The sequence below is a fragment of the Rutidosis leptorrhynchoides genome, chromosome 10, assembly GCF_046630445.1.
Source record: "Rutidosis leptorrhynchoides isolate AG116_Rl617_1_P2 chromosome 10, CSIRO_AGI_Rlap_v1, whole genome shotgun sequence".
Lineage (NCBI taxonomy): Eukaryota > Viridiplantae > Streptophyta > Magnoliopsida > Asterales > Asteraceae > Rutidosis > Rutidosis leptorrhynchoides.
Genome location: NC_092342.1, coordinates 63,567,588 through 63,587,418, shown reverse-complemented (window position 1 = coordinate 63,587,418; position 19,831 = coordinate 63,567,588). Strand labels below are relative to the sequence as shown.

Genomic DNA, 19,831 nt, shown 5'->3' with positions numbered 1-19,831 from the left:
AGTTTAATTCTGAAGCTGGTAACTGAAACATATTTTTATTATAAATATTTGGTAAACAAGCTGAAACTTATTTTTCATTTAATAAGCTCTATTTCTTTTCATAAGTCACTATTGATAGTTTAATTTTTTTTAAGAGTTTATACTTTTCATAAACTATACTCCGTACTTTATATATATATATATATATATATATATATATATATATATATATATATATATATATATATATATATATATATATATATATATATATATATATATTAAACAAAACTTATAAGAGCACCAGGAGTCGACGATTATTTTCGCCGTTATACCATTTTAACGGTGGGAATCCCACTCCCTCCCGCCGTTAAATCACCGTTAAAATCCACCGTTTTCAGCCACCGTTGCCTAGCCGACGCTGAATCATATGGTTTTCTTTCTTTTTTTATTCAGTTAGTTTTTTTTCTTTAATTATTTTCTATTTTTGTGAGTTGCAGCTGACTAGATGAAGAAGACGATGAGCTGCAGCTTTTTTTCTTCTTTAATTATTAGGGTAACATGCTTGATTTTAAAGAAAAGAAATGGGCTAAATATAGGCCAAATTATTAGGCTAAATGGAGTACTTTTATTCTTTCAATATATTTATATTTATTTATTTTATATATTTGTGTGTGTTTTTTTTTTTAATTTGTGTTATTAAAATAAATTAAATAATGAATACAAATAATTTAAAATGTATTAAAAATAATAATCAAATAATATAAAAGTGTTAAATAATATTATTAAAAGTTTTAAAAAAATAATTAAATAATAATTTAACACTGAAGCATTTCCCCTATTTTGGCCTCAGTGTTAAATCCAGTGTTAAATTTAACACTGAGATTTAACACCGAACGACTCCCTGTGCTCTAACAATCCTATTAAAGTTATAAATTCAAGCTGTTAACTAGTTGGTGTGCCAAACACAAAGAAAGTAGAATAAAAAAGCGTAAATGTAAACAACTTTTATCTCTCTTAGGGGAGGTGAGGGTTCGATTCCCACTAGGTGAGGATTTTCCAAATAATTGGATCAAAAACCATTCTTACCGGGCCCAAATGATCCCTTGGTCCCACGCATGCGAAGATTGAAACAATGACAATGCAAATTCGTTTATCGGGCCTGGCATGCTGTGGGGAAATGGGTGATGGTGTTTCGCCAAGCTTCAGTGGACCACCGGGGACCGCTGGATGGGTTGACAAAAGTCAACACAGGGCTAACATATCCCTGGCGATACACATGTTTAGAAACAATATAAGCCCATATTGAACCCAAAAGTTTTTGCGAGAACAATTAAAAACCCAAACCAGGGCTATCTATCTTGCGATGCTTCAAAGTAGACCCAAATCGATATAGTGAAAATCCAGCGGTAATTCATTCATGTCTTGTTAGTATCTGTAACACATATCCAGATTTTAGGTACCTTCATTTCTCTTATATCATGTTTATTTCTGTCTCTAATTAGGGTTCTATGTTGCATTTCATTGTTTTTATGTAAAATGCAGCTATTCAACTTCATCGATTGTTGTAATGAAGTAATCAAATTTAATTATACATCCATGATTTTAATGCTAATGATATCACAATGTATTGTTAGTTATACCACTTCAGCTGCTAGTTATCTCTATATTGAAATAAACAAAGTTCATACATTATGTACTTGTATTCCACTTAAATTTCGAATGACGTCAGCTAATACCAATCAGTTATGTAAATTTATGATGATGTAATTAAGAATTACTTCATATTGTAGCATATGCATGATTTTATAATTGTATTGATGTTTTAAAGGATAATATGAAATTAGGGTTTAACTGAAGCATTGTTGTGATTGGTTTGATGTGAAAGAAGACGTTTAAATCGACTAGTTTTTGGTGATGTAATTAGGAATATGTTTCAAATAAAAAATTATGGCTGCCTTAGTAAGTTGTAAGCTGCAGTTATAATGTATTCTAAATTGAGATTTTGAAATTTGATTATGAGGCTTTGATATGTTGAAGTTTATAAAAAGTGTTGCTTTTTCTTCTTGCAGGTATTCAAAACCGATTTTAGTAGAAAAAGGACATTATTAATTTTTAATTGTTGACACGATCCTAGGAATTTTCGATAAACTTCATTGTCAAAATACTTCCATTAAAACCCTAGCAAGAACTTTTCAAAATCAATGTCTCAACTTAAGTTCTCGCCATCTGTATCTTCAGACCACCCGATTCACTACACCAATAAGTTATTCGTTCAACATCATTCGAGATTATTTCAATCTAATACCTCCCACCCTTCAAGATTATCAAATTTCCAACTAATCAAGTGCAATCTTCGTGACCTTCGACAACGTATTGCTACCGTGAAAAACACGCAAAAAATCACTGAAGCAATGAAGCTTGTAGCAGCAGCAAAGGTCCGACGGGCCCAAGAAGCAGTAGTTAACGGCCGACCGTTTTCTGAAGCACTTATAGACGTTCTCTACAGCATCAACCAACAACTCCAGTCAGAAGACGTTGACGTACCGTTAACGATCGTTAGACCTGTTAAAAAAGTCGCCCTTGTTGTAATTACAGGAGACAGAGGCCTTTGTGGAGGTTTCAACAACTTTGTTCTTCGAAAAGCCGAAACCCGAATCGCTGAATTGAAGAATCAGGGACTAGATTACACTGTTATTAGCGTCGGGAAAAAGGGTAATTCGTATTTTATAAGAAGACCGAATATTTCGGTTGATCGGTTTATCGAAGGAGACGGTTATCCGACTGCAAAAGACTCGCAAGTTATAGCTGATGACGTGTTCTCTTTGTTTGTAAGTGAAGAAGTTGATAAAGTTGAGCTTTTGTACACAAAGTTTGTTTCTTTGGTTAGATCGAACCCCGTTATTCATACGTTGCTTCCTTTATCTGCTAAAGGGGAAATTCGTGACGGGAACGGTAATTCGGTTGATGCAAGTGAAGACGAATTCTTTAGGTTAACTTCAAAAGAAGGGAAATTGTTTGTGGAGAGAGATAAATTGACGGGTAAAAGTAAAGGGTTTTTACCGAATATGGAGTTTGAACAAGATCCTGTTCAGATTCTTGATGCATTGATGCCTCTTTATTTGAATAATCAGATTTTGAGGGCGTTACAGGAATCGTTAGCAAGCGAGCTTGCTGCTAGGATGAATGCAATGAGTAATGCTACTGATAATGCAATTGATTTGAAGAAGAGTCTTTCGTCGGTTTATAATCGTGAAAGACAATCTAAGATTACAAATGAAATACTTGAGATTGTTGCCGGAGCTGAAGCACTTTTGTAGATTAATTGGTGTCTAATTGGGCTTTTCCAAAAAAAATAAAAAATGGTGTCAAATCGGGTTTTGTTGTGTTCTTTTGTTGAATTCGAGAAAGCATCCAAGCGTTTGAGTGGTATTATGTAGAATCTCTTAGAAGAATTTTGTCAATTGAATACGAAATGAGGTTTTTTGATGTTCTTGATATCCTTTAAAAAGCATTTTAATCATTTCTCTCCATTGCACCTTACCTTATTCATTAGATTTTCGAATGAACTGGATATTGCTCAAACGTTTAGCGACTTAAATCCAAGCTATGCGAATCAAGTTTGATGCATTCTTAATTTGGTACAGATGTATATGTACCCGAAAGTTGTAAGCTGATATAAACGTTCTGATAATGTACTTCATTAAAATTCAAAGTTCTTTTGAATCAAAGGTATGCATTTCTTTCTTTCTGCTTTCTTCATTATATACTGCCCTGATAATCAGTTATGTATTTGCATATTTTTTTTTTTAGGCAAACGGAAAAATATATTAATTTTCAAAACAATACACGGGCTGGACATACCCTCGGCCCAACAACAAATAAAACATACAGCCCAACAAGACAATCAAGCAGATACATGAATCACCAATACAATCTGAAAAGCCTCAAAAATCAATTAACCCAAACTATACTTGCAATCCACCAGAATAAGCTTCCAAATAACTGCAGCTCTCAAAGTGGCAAGTATTTGTATATTATTGATATATGATGGGATACATTATTTTGAACTTAGGCATTTTTTAAGATATGTAATTGCTCTTATGCGTAGACTAAGAAGCAAAAACAACCCAGATTGAGTGACAACCTGGTTCATAATTGACAGTTACTGTGACTGGCATGTTGAGGTTTAGACTTTTGTGTACTGTACTGACAAATTGTGTGACTCTTACAAACTCATTAGCAGACTTGTTTAAGTCTTGATCATACGTACATATTTCATATAAAAAAAACAACAACATGGTTTATATAAAGATGGTTAATATTGACACTGATTTATTCATTTTTGTTAGGAAAATAAATTATCTTTTTCCTTCTTTAACTGCACTGTTTGTTTCTCAAGGTTGCAAAAATCGATACTCAGAAGTACTTAGTCGGGAATTTTTAGGGAGTACTCGGCAACTCGGGCAGTACTCGGAACTCATCTTTGTCAAAAGATACTTCTCATCATTGGGACCTCATTCCCACATTAAATACCCGTCTCGCCATTTCAAATTCGTAACTCATTTTGATTGCCAAACTGGTGATGAGTATGAATCAAAATGTTGCATCAATTGTGAGCTCGTAACCCATCTTGGTTGCCGAGCTGGTTTTATGACGAGCTCGGATATAAATGCTACATTTGTCTCATCATCCCGAGCTTGTAACTATACCTGGAAAACGGGTCAGGTTGGGTCGATTTGGGTAACGGGTCAAAACGGTTTTGGGTTGAAATGGGTCATGGGTCAAACGGGTAAAATTTTCAATGGGTCAGGTTGGGTTGGGTAACGGGTTGAAATGGTTAATGGGTCAAATGGGCAAACGTTCCTATATGTTAACGTTAAAATTGTTGTATTAATGTTTATCATTACCTATTTGTGGGAGGATTTGCTCTATAAAAAATGCTCTCTCAACTTACACCTCCTCCAACAAAATTTAATGGCGATATTCAAGGTTGCAAAAATCTCTACTAGGGGAGTACTCTGTCAAGACTTTTTAGGGAGTACTCGGAAACTCGGGGAGTACTCAGATATTGACCAAGTTTGATTCTGACCGAGTATTGACTGATATACAAGGTTCTAAAACTCGCGACTCGGGGAGTACTCGGCCGGAGGTTTTTGAGGAGTAATCGGCGACTCGGGGAGAACTCGGAGGAGTACTCGGATGTTGACTTTTGTTGACTTTTCTAATATAACTAATTATTTTCAATATATATGTATAATATATCAAGTATGTTCATGTTATTTTGATTTTGTTAAACTTTAGGGACTTTTATTGTCATTTGCCAAAAGTAAAAGAAATTAATCTAAAGTGAATCTGGTATTATATATAAAAATATATAAATATAAATAAATATATAATATAATTTAATAATTATAATATATATTTAAATATAAATAATGGTATATAATATGCCTAGAAAATAGATGGAGTACAGATTTAAGCAACTTACAGAGTAACTTTTCTCTCTCTCTCTCTCTCTCTTATCTTCTTTTCCACAAAAAACTTTAATAAAATTCAAAAAGTCACAGCAGATTTAAGCAACTTACGACCTACTTTGTGACCGGTTTCAACTTGTTTCCTTCCTCTCTCATCTTCTTTTCTTTCTCCTGTCATTTCCGGCGAGATCTGAATAATTGACCGCCGTTGACCGGCTGTTCACCGCCGTTGACCGGCGGTTGACCGATTTATAGGCCGAGTTAGCCATCGAGTTCTCGGTGAGCTACTGAAAACGATAACTCGGCGAGTTCTCGCCGATTTAATCCGAGTTTTGCAACCATGCTGATATATTTACCTATTTCTTATGGAATTTCCGAGTAATTCCGTGTTTTGACCGAGTTATGGCCGATTTACCGGGTAATCCCGAGTTTTAGCCGAGTTTGATTGACTTTTGACCGAGTACTTGCCAATTACTTCCCGAGTTGCAAAAACCGAGTACTCGCCGAGTAATTTCGAGTTCTGAAACACTGAGAATATTCCCCCACCCCACCTCCAACAGTATTATTTCACAACCTCCACCTCCTTCAACCGCCTTTAACGATAATATGCCATGGACATTTTCAACCCTTTTTAGCCTCTCCTTCGGCCAATCACTTCAATTTCACCCTAACTAATTCCGAACCCCACTCACACCATCCCATAATGATAACCTACAAATCTCAAGCATTACTTTTAATGAAAACTTGCGTTGTCGACATGCCAATTCATATGTCACTAACCACACGAACCAACAATCAGAGCCATTACAAAGCTTCATACATCACGTTTTAACTGGAAACACAGTCAAGTGTAACAATTATGTCTCAAAAAAAGTTAAAATTTCTACTGTGCTTTTGGGAAGATTAGCTAGGCAATGTTTTCCCTACTGTCATCTCAAATGCTTCTCGAAGATCTGGGTGGATCAAAGATATTGCTTGCAAATAGGACCGTAACTTTGAATTCTTAAAGTTTGAAAAGAACGATGCAGGGCATACCTCACTTGATATTCAAGTTCAAGACCAAAGTGATGATGCAAATGTTATGCCAATGGATTACAGTGAAGGTGAGTATGTGGATTTGAATTTTAAATTCAATAATGGTGGCGGGGTAGGTGCAATGTGATTGGAGGGAAGCAATGATACTTCAAATATCTATAATCAAGTGTTTTTTAGGATCCAAGAAGCTTTGAATAAGAAAAATAGGTATAAAATTTATATTTGTAGCGGTGCTTTTACGACATTTTAAGTATTTTTCAGACAACGTTAAAGCTATTGGATTTGGGCGAACTGAAAAGAAATGACCGGTTGCCGTTTTTTGAGTCTTCGCAAGAATGGAAGGATAAACACATTAAAGGTCAGGTCTAAATGGGTTTGGTTGGGTCGAACGCGTCAGAATTTTTAGATGGTCAGGTCGGGTTGGGTCGGGTTGGGTCGGGTCTAAAGGGATTCATAGCATATGATTTATCATGTGACACGGCCAGATGGCAGATTGTAATGGAAATACCAGTGGCTTACATGCGTCCTGTTTTGATTAGTGATTGATATTACTATATGTACAAACTTAAAAGAAGAATTTGGGACTGTCCTTTTGTGGAGACTTTTGATGAGAATGGAAACAAAAATTCATGCAAGGGGTTTGTAACGTATGCATCTATCGCGTGAGTGTGTCATGCGTTTTCTATGGGGTCGAGGCGGAATACGTTAACACCGGCTTTTTTTCACGGACTTTAAGGCCCGAAAGCAGATCGTAACCGAAAATCTGAACTATATATTTGCTTGATACCATTGGCTTATAACACATCCTTCTCTAAACAACCACATTAAATTTTGCTACGGAGTTCTACTTTTGTTACCATGTCGAACAGTCAATCCGCTATCAACTATCGGGCATCTGGTAATAATTGATTAGTTTTTGAAAGCTGGTATCTGCATATTTATCTATTTTTACAACTTTTGACCTATGTTGACTATTATATATCTTGATTTTCAGGACACCCAATTGATGCAGAGTGCTATAATCTATGGCACGCATCTGCGGGACTGTCTATTTGTGTTCCGAGTGCTGGACAACACGTGTACTACCATGTGAAAGGACACAGACAACAGGTGTTCTGTTTCATCTTCTTATGAGACTTTATCTGATAATTGTGAATATGATATAACTGTTTCATCATTATACAGTAATTGCAGATTATAAGTTTTGTTATATGATATTTTTGTTCTCACAGATGGAGGCCTCAATGCATCATGGGTCAGAGGAGGAGCTCCCTGATATATGCTTGCCTGACAAAATATTATGCTATGTGTTGGATGTGCAGCTTTACGTAAGTTTAGTTCATCATAAAGATTTATTTATTTATTTATTTATATATTATACGGAGTATATTATTGGATATAAGTTCATTTCTGACGAGTTATGAAGATATTAATTGAGATCTAAGGTTGTGTTCAATAGTTGGTTAAATAACAGATTATGTATATATATAATAACATACACACTCACGCGCACACACGCACATATGTATGTATAATCAAAGTAAAATAAGCTAAGCCCTTTGAGATTTCTTATTTTATACTTTTTATACCACCTATACGATTGACTATAGAATCTGGATATTTCAGGCTGAGCCGGAGACAGAACAAGTGTATGCTGAAATAACACTTTTGCCGGTTCATAATGTGAGCTTATTGAGTTATATTATGTTATCCAAATAAAGAATATTTACCTATTAATTATAGTTGAAATTATACTCTCCTCGGTTAGCCCTCATGGTCTTATTTTGTATGAATGAATCAGCGAAACGAAATAGTACCAATACAAGATCCAGTACTTCCACAACCTCCAAGCTGCGTTGTCCCGTTTTTCTGCCACACAATTACAGAAGTTGGCTGTTTGACTCAATTGGTAAATTAAGCTTTATTAGCTTTTGTGGGACCGATGGTGTCTACTTGTGCTTTTCATCTATTAGTTCGAGGTACTAATTATGAGTTTTGTACTCAGGATGCGTCCCTGAAGCCACCTTCAAGAGAATTAGTCGCATTCGATATTCGTGGCAATCAATGGCGTTTTTCTCATACACTTGAAGGTTAGACTTTTTTATTAGTTTCTTCTAATAAATGTATCATATCTATATATACTGTATATATATGTTCTTTTTTCTGAATTCATAAAGAATTTTTCTTTTTTATTATATTGGGCTTTGACTAGTTGTGAACAATGTTGTAAACGACGTCCGTTGCGGCGTTTTGGTGACTAGCCCGTCTCGACCCCGTCTCGTCTTCTAATAAATCGGTGAACGGTCAAAAGTCGGGTCAAATGCGGGAAAGGTTGGGTCAACACCGGTCAAACGTCAAAAATCCGGTTAAAATTGATCAAATTGACGTAGTTTAGTGTTACTTTTTTGTACTCCATAATTTTTTTTTTGAACAGCGATTTTATTTGTTCTCCATATTATATTCACGATAATAGCGATTAGAGGTACAAACTTGTCAACGAAGGTTTTTTGGCTTTAAAATACGTGTGTGTGTATATATATATATATATATATATATATATATATATATATATATATATATATATATATATATATATATATATATGCGGGAAAGGTTGGGTCAACACCGGTCAAACGTCAAAAATCCGGTTAAAATTGATCAAAATTGACGTAGTTTAGTGTTACTTTTTTGTACTCCATAAATTTTTTTTTGAACAGCGATTTTATTTGTTCTCCATATTATATTCACAATAATAGCGATTAGAGGTACAAACTTGTCAACGAAGGTTTTTTGGCTTTAAAATACGTGTATATATATATATATATATATATATATATATATATATATAGTCAACGCCAGTCAACGTCTATCTCAACCCCCGTCTCGACGTTGTAAGGTCCCGACCGTGTCGACCCCGTCTCACGTCTTTTTCAACTTTGAATATATGTCCCAGGTGAACTTACTGGATGGAGTGAGTTTGTTGGTGAAAAGAAATTGCTACCTGGTGATGATGTCATCTTTCTACGGTAAGTTTAATATACAAAGAACAACCGGACCTGAAAATTGTTATTGAATTTATACATTTAACTTTTATTTACAGTTCACAATATTTGATTCTTTGTTTATCTTTTTCCCAGGGAGGGAAATGGAGAACTGTATGTTGGTGTTCGAAGGAGATTGTCTGAGGCATCACGTGATACTCATCTTGGCCTCCTTTATGTTGCCTATCATGCAATCGCAACTGGGTCCCGTTTTACAGTTCCTTACGAACCAAGGTATCCATTAACCTTAACTTATTTTGAATGTTGTCCCTTTACCCCACTTTATTAATCAATAGAAATTTGTCTCCATTGTGAGAGCACAATGGTGTTCTTTAATCTATTTTGCAGAAAAACAAAAATACAGTAACTAACACAGTACTAGACAAGTATTATGTTCTGTTTGCTTTTACTAAGTCGAGAATTAGTATATTTTCTGAATTTTGGTTTATTTGTGAACAGAAAAATGCAATCTCCATTTCATTATCACCCGTAACATGTTTGATAGTACTTCTCAAGATTCACACCGTAGCAGCGGACAGCTAATAAAGGCTTTGGTGGCAAGAAAATAGTGTGTGATATTGAGATGTCGAAGCATCAACCGCTTACGTGGTTTCTTCGCAAAAAATTGTTGAATGTTTTAGCTTAGTTATCTATAAATCGACAATACAAGCTTTATCTATACCGGGGACCGCTGGATGGGTTGACAAAGTCAACACAGGGCTAACATGTCCCTGCCGATACACATGTTTTTGAAACAACAAGCTTTCACAACTTATTTTGGTGTTATCAATTACATTCTTTTATTTTGATTTACTATTGATACATCTTAACATTGACTTGAAATCTTGTGTAGTAGTTGTGCTTGGTAATTTATTTGTTAAAGCCGACAATAATATATGGAGAAGGCCACAAGCAGTGGCGATTTCAGAAATGAAACTAAATGGGGTCTTGATATTTTTTAGTACTAATTATATTTGGATGTTATTTTAATGATTGTTTACCTTAAAAATGTACAAATTCAAAGTATATATCAGGTAAGACTTGTTAAATTTAGTGGTATTCTATACAGTTTAAAGGAAATGCTATTAATTCGAAAAACATATGGGATCCTGTAGTTAAATTTAGTGGTGTCCTATACATTTTAAAGTGTATTTTCTACACAAAATTTTCAAACTAGTAGTGTTCGTCACCTCGCGTAAAACGTAGACTCGCCCCTGGCAACAAGTGATAAGGAAATTGTCGAAAGCGCTTAAATATGCTCATAACATGTCTTAGATTCGATTGTCACTTAAAACTTGCAGCTTATCTTAAAGTGATTAGATAATGGTTAAAATTTAAAAACGACTACAATATAAATTGATTAGGCCGTGTATATGTGAGATCTCTTAACAGTTTATTTGAAAAAAGTAGCATGTATAAGCATGATATTTGCTTTTGATTCGTCTTCTTTTGGGTTCTGTTTCCTTTATTTTGTTCCAAGAAAGTAAAAGATATATCATGATTAGGTTAACACTAATTTTAAATCATATCTTTGAATGTCAATTATAAAGACGTATTAGAAATTGGGCCGATTGACTAACAAGGTTATTCCCGTATAGAATAAAATTACTTTTAGTTACGTAGCATTTGAACCATTTGTGCAACAACCAGTTTTGACAAAAGTATCAGATAGTAGAAATATCTTCTAGAAGGAAAAATTTACATGAACAGTCGTATCAAATTATCATTAAATTGAATTGAGACAAAATTGCTAAAATCATCTATGTATTAGTGCACTTTATCTATTTTCATCACTCTCGAATTAATACTGCACTAACACGCATACGAGATCAGCAACTTTGTGTTGAGTTTATTAAACCTTTTTTTTGCTCCAACAAAAAAAATATTTATATCGGTTTGACAATCATTTTTTTTTAAAATAAAAAGATTATATTAACTTTTCAAATTTGTTTATGTTTTAATTTTAATGTAATTAATTAGCTAACGGGTTATCAGGTGTCCAAAGTGTTATTTAACCGGTTAACTAAGTATCGTTAAGAACCATTCGTTATGGGGCAGGTGAGGCACTGTTTCAAAAGACCCTGTCTTGACGACGGTTTGGTGACTACCCCGTCTCGTCTCGAAGATAACCGTTTAATATGACAATCAATGGTCAAAATTCGGGTCAAAGTTGAAAAAAATCGGGTCAAAGTCTGTCAAAATTCGGAAAAACCAGAAATTCGTTAACATCGGTCAAATTTGCCGTAATTTAGTTTAAATTTCTTGTATTAAATTAACGGTGATATCGATTATGAATACAAATTAGTCAACTAAAGCTTTTGGCTTTAAAATATGTATACATATATACATTTATATACTTATATATTAAAAGTCAACATTGATCAACATCCGTCTCGACCCCCCTCTCGACCCCGTCTCGAACGTCTCGACCTTTTTTAAGACCCGACCGTCTCGATCCCGTCTCACGTCTTTTGCAACCTTGCTGTGAGGTGTGGCTTCTTATGTGGACCTCCACAATACCAAAAACAAGTGTGGTGTCACGTTGTTGGGGCGTTGTGGGGAGACGTCGATCATAAATTCAATGGGCACCATAACAAAATTGGTGGGCACTCATCGGCTGGTTATTATTTTCTTATTTATTTATCTTTTCTATTTTTTTCTCTCAAATATCAATTTGCAATTATGTTTTATTATTTCCATAGATGTGTGGCGGTGTCTTGGTGATGATGATGTTAGGTAGTTGACATGTCTTTTTAAAAAGACGCTTAGATGCTCTAAAATGCCTACAGAATGGCTACTTAGTGAGATTAATCCCATTTAAAAGAACAAAGTGGATGCTCAAATATGCGGAAACTATAAGCGTATAAAACTACTCATTCATATTATGAAGCTTTGGGAGAAACTGATTGAGACTAGACTTCGATGCAAAACAAATGTTTCAGAGAACATATCTGGTTACATGCTTGGGCGCTTTTCGATTGAGGCAATTCATATTATTGGGAGCCTTATGGAGAAGTACATGAAAAAACAAAAGAGCTTAGAGATGGTTTTTCTAGACTTGGAAAAAGCCTATGATTGTGTCCCACGAAAGATGATTTGGAAGACCCTTAATGATAGAGGTATCATAAGTAGATATATTGGAGCTATTAGTGATACAGTAACAAGTTACACTAACATAGAAACATCACCTCATAGAAGTTATAACAACAATACAACAACTATAGTAATTACATCAACTTACATCCACAACATATTAATTGCTCAAAGCATAGCGATTACAACCATAAGAGGCTAGGCGGTCTGGCCAGGCCTGCAACCACTAGCTGATCGGGCTAGAGTTTACCGACAGTTCGTGTTACTCACTCCTTCGTATAGTAATTTAGACGCAACACATGTGTCATTCAAAACTATACTTCATAGATAGTAATTTAGTAACACTCGAACCCAACCTGACAGATCAAGGTTGACCTCTTGAGCCTAGCCTAACAGATCAAGGTCGACTCCTTTCAACTGAACACTTTGTGCACATAGTATCACATAAACAAAAACATATCAACAATCATATAACACATGGAAACGATCTAACTCATGGCAATCTAACTATACAGTATACCTATAGTAGAACAACTTGCTACTCTATATTATATCCATAGACAGATCCACTCACTGATTACCAACATACTCAGTAGTCTAACATTACTGAGCCTTCACTTTCACTTTATCACCCGAGAATAATACAAATCAAGTCAGTAATCATATCTCAATTATATTCATAACCAAAGCAATGGATTATACATGATCACATCAAATAGGTCAAAATGACCACCGATCCCATTCTAAGGTCACATTCTTATGCAATAAATGGTTTAACACACATAGAACATTTGAGCACAATCAAAAATTCATAACAAGCATCGCATACCAATGGACAATGAATCTAAACATACTAAAAATAGATCAGATTAACACAACAAAATCACAATTCATACAACAAACTGACTAGGTCATCCGTACGAGTGACACTCATTCGTGCGAATGAGTCACCTCATTCATGCAGATGACATCTTGGTCGTATGGACAAGTCATACAAGGACAAGAACACAACAGTGTGGTTTGCATGAACCATCGGCTCATTCGTACGGACAACATGACATTCGTACGAACAACATGACATTCGTATGGGTTAGCTAAACAAAAGAGGTTTGGGCACCACATGTAGTTCGCACGACTGACACCTGGTACACACGAACCAGCATATGGTTCGTAAGAACCAACATCTCTCTCATACGGACCAAGAATCAAATCAGGGTTACTAATACAACACGTCGGTCGTATGAACGAGGTCTCGTCCTACGAACAACCAGTCGTTCATGTGGAGCTGAAGAACTGGCAGCAACAACAATGATAACAAGTTTCATACCTAAAATCATGATTTCTGACTGTTATGTCGAATTGCAAATTCATGAAGGTCATACAACGAGTATATATCGTGTATCTAGCATCAAACAAGCATAATAAATACATTTCATGCTAGATCAAACTCAAAAACCATATGAACATCACTTTGACCAAAAAACCTAATTTGAAAAAGATTAAAGCATGAACCGAATAAGCACATACCTTGTTTTAGTTACTGAAATCACAAGGAACAGATTCACAACTTGACTTAATCTAAAATTTACAAAAAAACAAGTTTGAGTTTTAAGGATTAGAGAGCTAAGGTGCGTGAATGTTTTAAGGTTACCAAATGGGGAAAATGAAAAAGTCATGGACATTTATAGTCATCAAATGGGATTAAAACCCACTTCCTATAATGCACGGGTATTTAGTAGTTTTTAGAAACACTACGCACCTCGTTAGGCAGTCCTAATGGGGTCCATTTTAAATAAACAAATATGTTCTGTGACCCTTGTCACAATACGAATTCAACTAAACGACTAGATAACTATAAACATATAATTATAATAAACACAATTATTAAAGTAAATAATAACTTAAGGTCAAAATGATCATTTCCTACTAGGCCTAATCTGAGGTGTTTCAAATCTACCACCCTTAAAATCTGGTCAATCATCATCATAATAGTCACAAGTTCTAGTCATAACTTATGTATTTCCCGTCTCGAGTTTTAATCCAAACAATAATACACATCCACTATAATTACCATAACCGACTGAATCAATATCGACAAGCTTCTAATCAATAGATTCAAATACCCAACCACTAATATCATCAATCAAATCCTATGTCAATTGCATCGTTGGTCACATTAAAATTCTTTTGTCAAAGTTAACATCGGTTTTAATAAAATGCAAAGGATAGTTAATTTTTATATCGGATGAAAGTTCCAAATAGTAACATTTACTCAGAAAATCATTTACGGATCACAAGTACTTCAATTTTCACGATCAAGTCGTCAACCAATAGTCAAATTACGTCACTATATCGCTTAGTACCATCAAATCCACCGAATTGCCATCAAATCAAACTTTTTATCCAGTCAAATTCCATCAAAGTTTCAAGTAGTTGCAAAACGAATTTCATTTACTTCACCAAGATCGGTACTTATATCAACAAGATATGTATTTAATCTACTAAAACCAGCATATAATAAATCGTCACTAGATATAAATTCCACTACCCAGTCACTACATTCTCACTCAATATCTTTAATACACTACAACCTTCAATGCTAGTAATTGCATGTTCAATTAATTCATTATTCATCCTTCAGTCCATAGTTGAATTACAACTCAAATTATCTAAATTCCCGTCAGCTTTCCAGAATTTTCGTATGATTTTCCACAATATACTTATGTTGGCCAGACGTAAGTATATTATTCTAAATCATACTTTCATTATGAGTCACTTAATTAGGAAAATCCTATGTAGTTCAAACATTCGCCTAGAAACACAACCTTATGGTTAAGCATCGGTAATCTAAAAGACAATAAAAATCCACTGCATCACTAGTTAACAAATCCCATCAGTCTATAAGGTTATTAAGGAACGATCCATTCAACATGTCACCAACCGACAAGTCATTCGTTACACATCGTTATCTAGCAAAACTGTTTAAACCAACAATCACAACATAACATAGTAATCCAAGTTTAGTTCGCTGCCATCACACTATTTGAAATCCCAAAATAATTCAAACATTTTCAGTCAAATTCTCAAAGGTTACCATTGTCACACCAAGATGTCATAAAACTGTTAGATTCAACCTTTCTATCTTATCAATATACTTGATCACAATTCCAAACATCGTCTAACAATCGGCCATGTCTTCAAGTCATAACACATACTCAGTAAATCCCTTCAGGTCAAGGGTTTCCCAATATTCAGAAGAGGTAACACGGGAAGCACCAACCACGATTACTTCCTAACTGTCAACTAAAAGTCACTTGGGTCCAAATGAAGGAAAAATAGTTCCTCAAAGCATTACTACGGGCTCCACGCAACTAATCTAGTCACACATAGCAAAACAGTAGAGAAAATTACACACATATCTATTCAATCACATGATTATATAACATGCAATTCACATACAACATGGCAACGGATCACGGAGTACAATACTTTAAAATGTCTAAAATAGATGTTGACATAAATAATATAACAATAATTATCATGCCATAATTTAATTCTACACTAATAAACAACCTATCAACATGTAACTTCATCAAAACACAGAAGTAAAAACACAATGCAAAGGGCAATTAATTTTAGAATTAAGCAATACACAAAAAAAAACCATAACATACTTGTATCCACGTCATCAATAGTAGCAGCTACATCTACAACCATCTGAAAAGCTCTAGCTTCAGCCACATGAGGATTCTTTCTCTTTTGTTCTATCGTGGGAGCAAAAGATCTTCAGGCTGACATCGAATGCGACCCTGACCCCGCCTCGAAACTCATTCTCTTTGCAAACAAACACTGTGTTGATTTGTGTCCCTTATTCTGACAGTTCCAACAAACACTGTCTCTAAATGAACATGCCTTGATCTCATGTCTCGCTAATCCACATCTCAAACATCTTTGAGTCAAAGTTGAACATGGCCTACTGTGAGACGATCTACACCCATAACACCAAATCTTCTGACTTGACTCAGTTCCACTCTGAGTTGATTTTCCATTCTGACTGAATCCGGATGATTTCTTCAACTTACCACTAGATTGACTAGTCGCTTGACTTTACTGCCGTAGCACACTTTCTGCCACACTACTCTTAGCAGCTTTCACATCACCTTCTGCTATCTTGACCATCACAAACGCTTGGGATAAAGTTGTTGCCATTCTGACCATTGTTCGATATTCTAGTAGCATGATCTCCACAAAATATTGGATTCTTGACTGCTCATCCGGAACCTATTGTTATACAAACCGTAGTTTATCCATGTATTGTCCAATCACCTCGTCTATTTTCATTTGCTCTATCATCTTCATCTCCATGAACTCTCTCTTGATCCGATTAATATCATTGTTGTACAAAATTAGGTTTGGTCATAATTTTGTTGTAATATTGTTAGAATACTACTGAACTTTAATTTCTTTTTTTCTGAAGCATTTGATTGTTGTTTTTGGACTTTCGCTGCTTTAGTTGTGTAGTAGTGTTTACTCTATTATTTCTCAAATCTTCGATTATATCTATATATATTAAAAAAAATTGGCTCTCTGAAAACTCTGTAACCCAAGCGGTCGATCGGCTTGCTCCCCTTGTGAGCTGGCCCTGACCGAGTTGATTAAATAGAAGATATGTAGTTAATCTCGTGCTAATTCATGAATTAAAGGAACACTCACATTGTTATAAATTTGTCAACTCAATAAAGTTCATCAAGCAAAGCTTATTTCTTTGCAACTGTACGTATATGAAAACTACAAAATAAACTATCTTTTTATAGGTATATATGAGTATATATATCCGACCAAATGAAAAAAGACAATGAAAATAAAATAACCACTTTATTTAGTTACACAAGTAACTTAAAAAGTTTAATGATTTAATATAAAATTGCACGTCATATCATAATTCTTATTATTGTCTGTCGTAATTTCTTTGACAGACCATAATCAAAAGGTGACCAACTGTCTATCAGTATATATATACACCAAATGACCCATTCCTGTTTCCAAAACAACCAGAAACCTTCTCTAATTGAAACATGGGAAGATCTCCTTGTTGTGATGAAAACAACCTCAAAAAGGGTCCTTGGACTCCCGAAGAAGATCAAAAACTCACCGATTACGTTCTAAAACACGGTCATGGAAGCTGGAGAGCTCTCCCTAAACTTGCAGGTACATGATCTTTCTTAATTGTATTCTTAAACTATCGCGAGAGATTTGTGTTAATTACTAGTGAACCTGAGAGCGAACAGCTAATGTGTTCCACTTATTGAACATTGTTCTATATAATTCCTAATAAGCCATAATTATATGATTGTTATACATATTGACATATTGTGATATTAATATATTTATTTTTGTATGGTGATTTATTAGATTGCAAGTACATACACGAAATTTAACTTTTTTCATAATCTCGATACGTAGGTTTGAGAAGATGTGGAAAGAGTTGTCGATTGAGATGGACGAATTACTTAAGGCCCGATATCAAAAGAGGAAAATTCTCTAATGACGAAGAGAACACTATTCTTCATCTTCACTCAATTCTTGGAAATAAGTATGTCATCTAGCTTGTTATTTACATTTTAAAAAATCAGTACTCTCTCCGTCCTAATTTGATTAAACCTATTAACCAATCAAAATTCATTCTGTCACATTTAAAACATTAGCTGAAATTGAAACTTCACAATTATTTTGAGACATATAGAATAAGAAACATGAACAGTTAGTTTGAGACGAAAAGAGTACTCGTAGTACTTTTTGCCTTTGTATTCCAAATTTAACTTTCTCTTACTACTTTGTATATAGATGGTCTACAATAGCATCACATCTACCCGGACGAACGGATAACGAAATCAAGAATTACTGGAACACTCATTTGAAGAAAAGATTAATCCAAATGGGGATCGACCCAATGACCCATCAACCGAAAACCGACTTGTTTTCTTGCTTACCACAACTAATTGCATTAGCCAACCTCAAAGAATTGCTACAACATACTCAGTTAACTCAGAACCTTCAATTGTTGAGCCTATTCCAACAACCGTCACCATTCGTTAGCGATCATAAATTAGCAACTAATTTGATGCCTACAAATCAAGAACAAAATCCATATTTTTCGAGTAATTGTTTAAAAGAATTAGGTGATCAAGAGAGGGTAGAAATGACCAATTTTTTTCCTGTTGAAAATGGTGGTGGCTCTCAACCACTCCAACAACAAATCACTTTCATGAATAATGTCAAAACAAATGATGATCTTGATCATCAAGTTGTGGGCCAGTGCCAGATGGGACTTATGAGTGACAAATCAGCATCTTCCACGTGGAATCATCTTCCTTCACTGGTGGACAATTCAGGTAGCATTAATACAAACTCCGAGGAGAATAGTAGTGGTGGTGGAGGGGTTGTTTCTTCAAATTACTGGCCGGATTGTTTATTTGAGGACTCTTTTTTGGACGATAATTTAAAAGAAATATAATATAATAAATATATATCAAGTACCTTCACATACGGAGTATATGTTTATCATGCAAGGGTAGATACCACGTACATTGGAAGTTGAGGGCTGAAGTCTTATCATGCAAGTGGCCGTATGCATGCTAGCTATGTGTTTTTCTTCTTTACTTTTTTTTTTTTCTGTGTATTATTTGAATTAATACGTAAATAGCAAATTAGCAAACGATCATATATACGAGGTTTTATATTATATGAATTTGTAAAACAGTATAGTTAATGAAATATAAAGATTTACTTCCATTCCAGTATAGCTTAAGTCGTTGTTAATCAGCTTATATTGTTCTTAAAATGAAAATATTAACCACAGAAATTATAAAACTGCGAGTTTAACTGTGTTTTTAGAGCACACAGAGTCGTGAGTGTTTTCAACGCTGGGTGATGGCGACGGTGTAATCGGACCGTCACCCCCAGTCCGCCTCGGCATCTCCTCACAGCCGAGGTACGGCGTTGGGGTTCGAAGTCGGATATTTCGAGTCAGGAGCGTGTGTTTTTGATTGTTATTCAAAATACTATCCGTTGGTAATGAATATATTTAATAAAAATTACTTTCTCCGTCCCATTTTTAATGTCTACTATTTTTTTGAATGTCACAAATTAATTATGCATTATAAATAAGAATAATAAGGTTAACTCATTTTATGCTCTTAGTTTATG

General features: G+C 34.7%; 4 protein-coding genes across 5 annotated transcripts; all 4 read left to right on the top strand.

Annotated features, from left to right (window-relative positions):
- The first annotated feature begins 1,311 nt into the window (after positions 1–1,311).
- LOC139872988 (ATP synthase gamma chain, chloroplastic-like) lies at positions 1,312–3,299 on the top strand. 2 transcript variants are annotated; one of them, XM_071860917.1, is made up of 2 exons: positions 1,312–1,388; positions 2,052–3,299. In XM_071860917.1, the coding sequence occupies exon 2, from the start codon at positions 2,184–2,186 to the stop codon at positions 3,297–3,299; it is 1,116 nt and encodes a 371-aa protein (XP_071717018.1). In that variant the 5' UTR covers positions 1,312–1,388; positions 2,052–2,183. The 2 variants fall into 2 exon arrangements, with proteins under 2 accessions (XP_071717018.1, XP_071717017.1); XM_071860916.1 differs by having other exon boundaries at positions 1,320–1,438.
- A 994-nt stretch (positions 3,300–4,293) lies between these two features.
- Positions 4,294–10,434, top strand: LOC139870328 (uncharacterized). Its single transcript, XM_071858154.1, has 10 exons — positions 4,294–4,707; positions 6,466–6,603; positions 6,753–6,849; positions 7,486–7,601; positions 7,724–7,819; positions 8,118–8,174; positions 8,293–8,400; positions 8,497–8,581; positions 9,629–9,766; positions 9,992–10,434. Exons 1-10 carry the CDS (start codon positions 4,294–4,296, stop codon positions 10,099–10,101), a joined length of 1,359 nt encoding a protein of 452 aa, XP_071714255.1. The 3' UTR covers positions 10,102–10,434.
- A 1,982-nt stretch (positions 10,435–12,416) lies between these two features.
- LOC139870326 (uncharacterized) lies at positions 12,417–12,827 on the top strand. The gene has a single exon (XM_071858153.1). It carries the CDS (start codon positions 12,417–12,419, stop codon positions 12,825–12,827), a length of 411 nt encoding a protein of 136 aa, XP_071714254.1.
- A 4,873-nt stretch (positions 12,828–17,700) lies between these two features.
- LOC139872434 (transcription factor MYB93-like) lies at positions 17,701–19,139 on the top strand. The gene is made up of 3 exons (XM_071860306.1): positions 17,701–17,833; positions 18,089–18,218; positions 18,470–19,139. Exons 1-3 carry the CDS (start codon positions 17,701–17,703, stop codon positions 19,137–19,139), a joined length of 933 nt encoding a protein of 310 aa, XP_071716407.1.
- Positions 19,140–19,831: the final 692 nt, after the last annotated feature.

What these genes read in the sequence shown, in the direction of transcription:
- LOC139870326 (XM_071858153.1), top strand. Translation starts at nt 12,417, where the DNA reads ATGAAGCTTTGGGAGAAACTGATTGAGACTAGACTTCGATGCAAAACA.
- LOC139872988 (XM_071860917.1), top strand. Translation starts at nt 2,184, where the DNA reads ATGTCTCAACTTAAGTTCTCGCCATCTGTATCTTCAGACCACCCGATT.
- LOC139872434 (XM_071860306.1), top strand. Translation starts at nt 17,701, where the DNA reads ATGGGAAGATCTCCTTGTTGTGATGAAAACAACCTCAAAAAGGGTCCT. An exon ending in AGCTCTCCCTAAACTTGCAG is followed by an intron (nt 17,834 to 18,088) that starts GTACATGATCTT and finishes CTCGATACGTAG; the next exon opens with GTTTGAGAAGATGTGGAAAG. An exon ending in CACTCAATTCTTGGAAATAA is followed by an intron (nt 18,219 to 18,469) that starts GTATGTCATCTA and finishes CTTTGTATATAG; the next exon opens with ATGGTCTACAATAGCATCAC.
- LOC139870328 (XM_071858154.1), top strand. Translation starts at nt 4,294, where the DNA reads ATGGTTAATATTGACACTGATTTATTCATTTTTGTTAGGAAAATAAAT. An exon ending in AATTCAATAATGGTGGCGGG is followed by an intron (nt 6,604 to 6,752) that starts GTAGGTGCAATG and finishes AGTATTTTTCAG; the next exon opens with ACAACGTTAAAGCTATTGGA. An exon ending in GAAGGATAAACACATTAAAG is followed by an intron (nt 6,850 to 7,485) that starts GTCAGGTCTAAA and finishes CTTGATTTTCAG; the next exon opens with GACACCCAATTGATGCAGAG.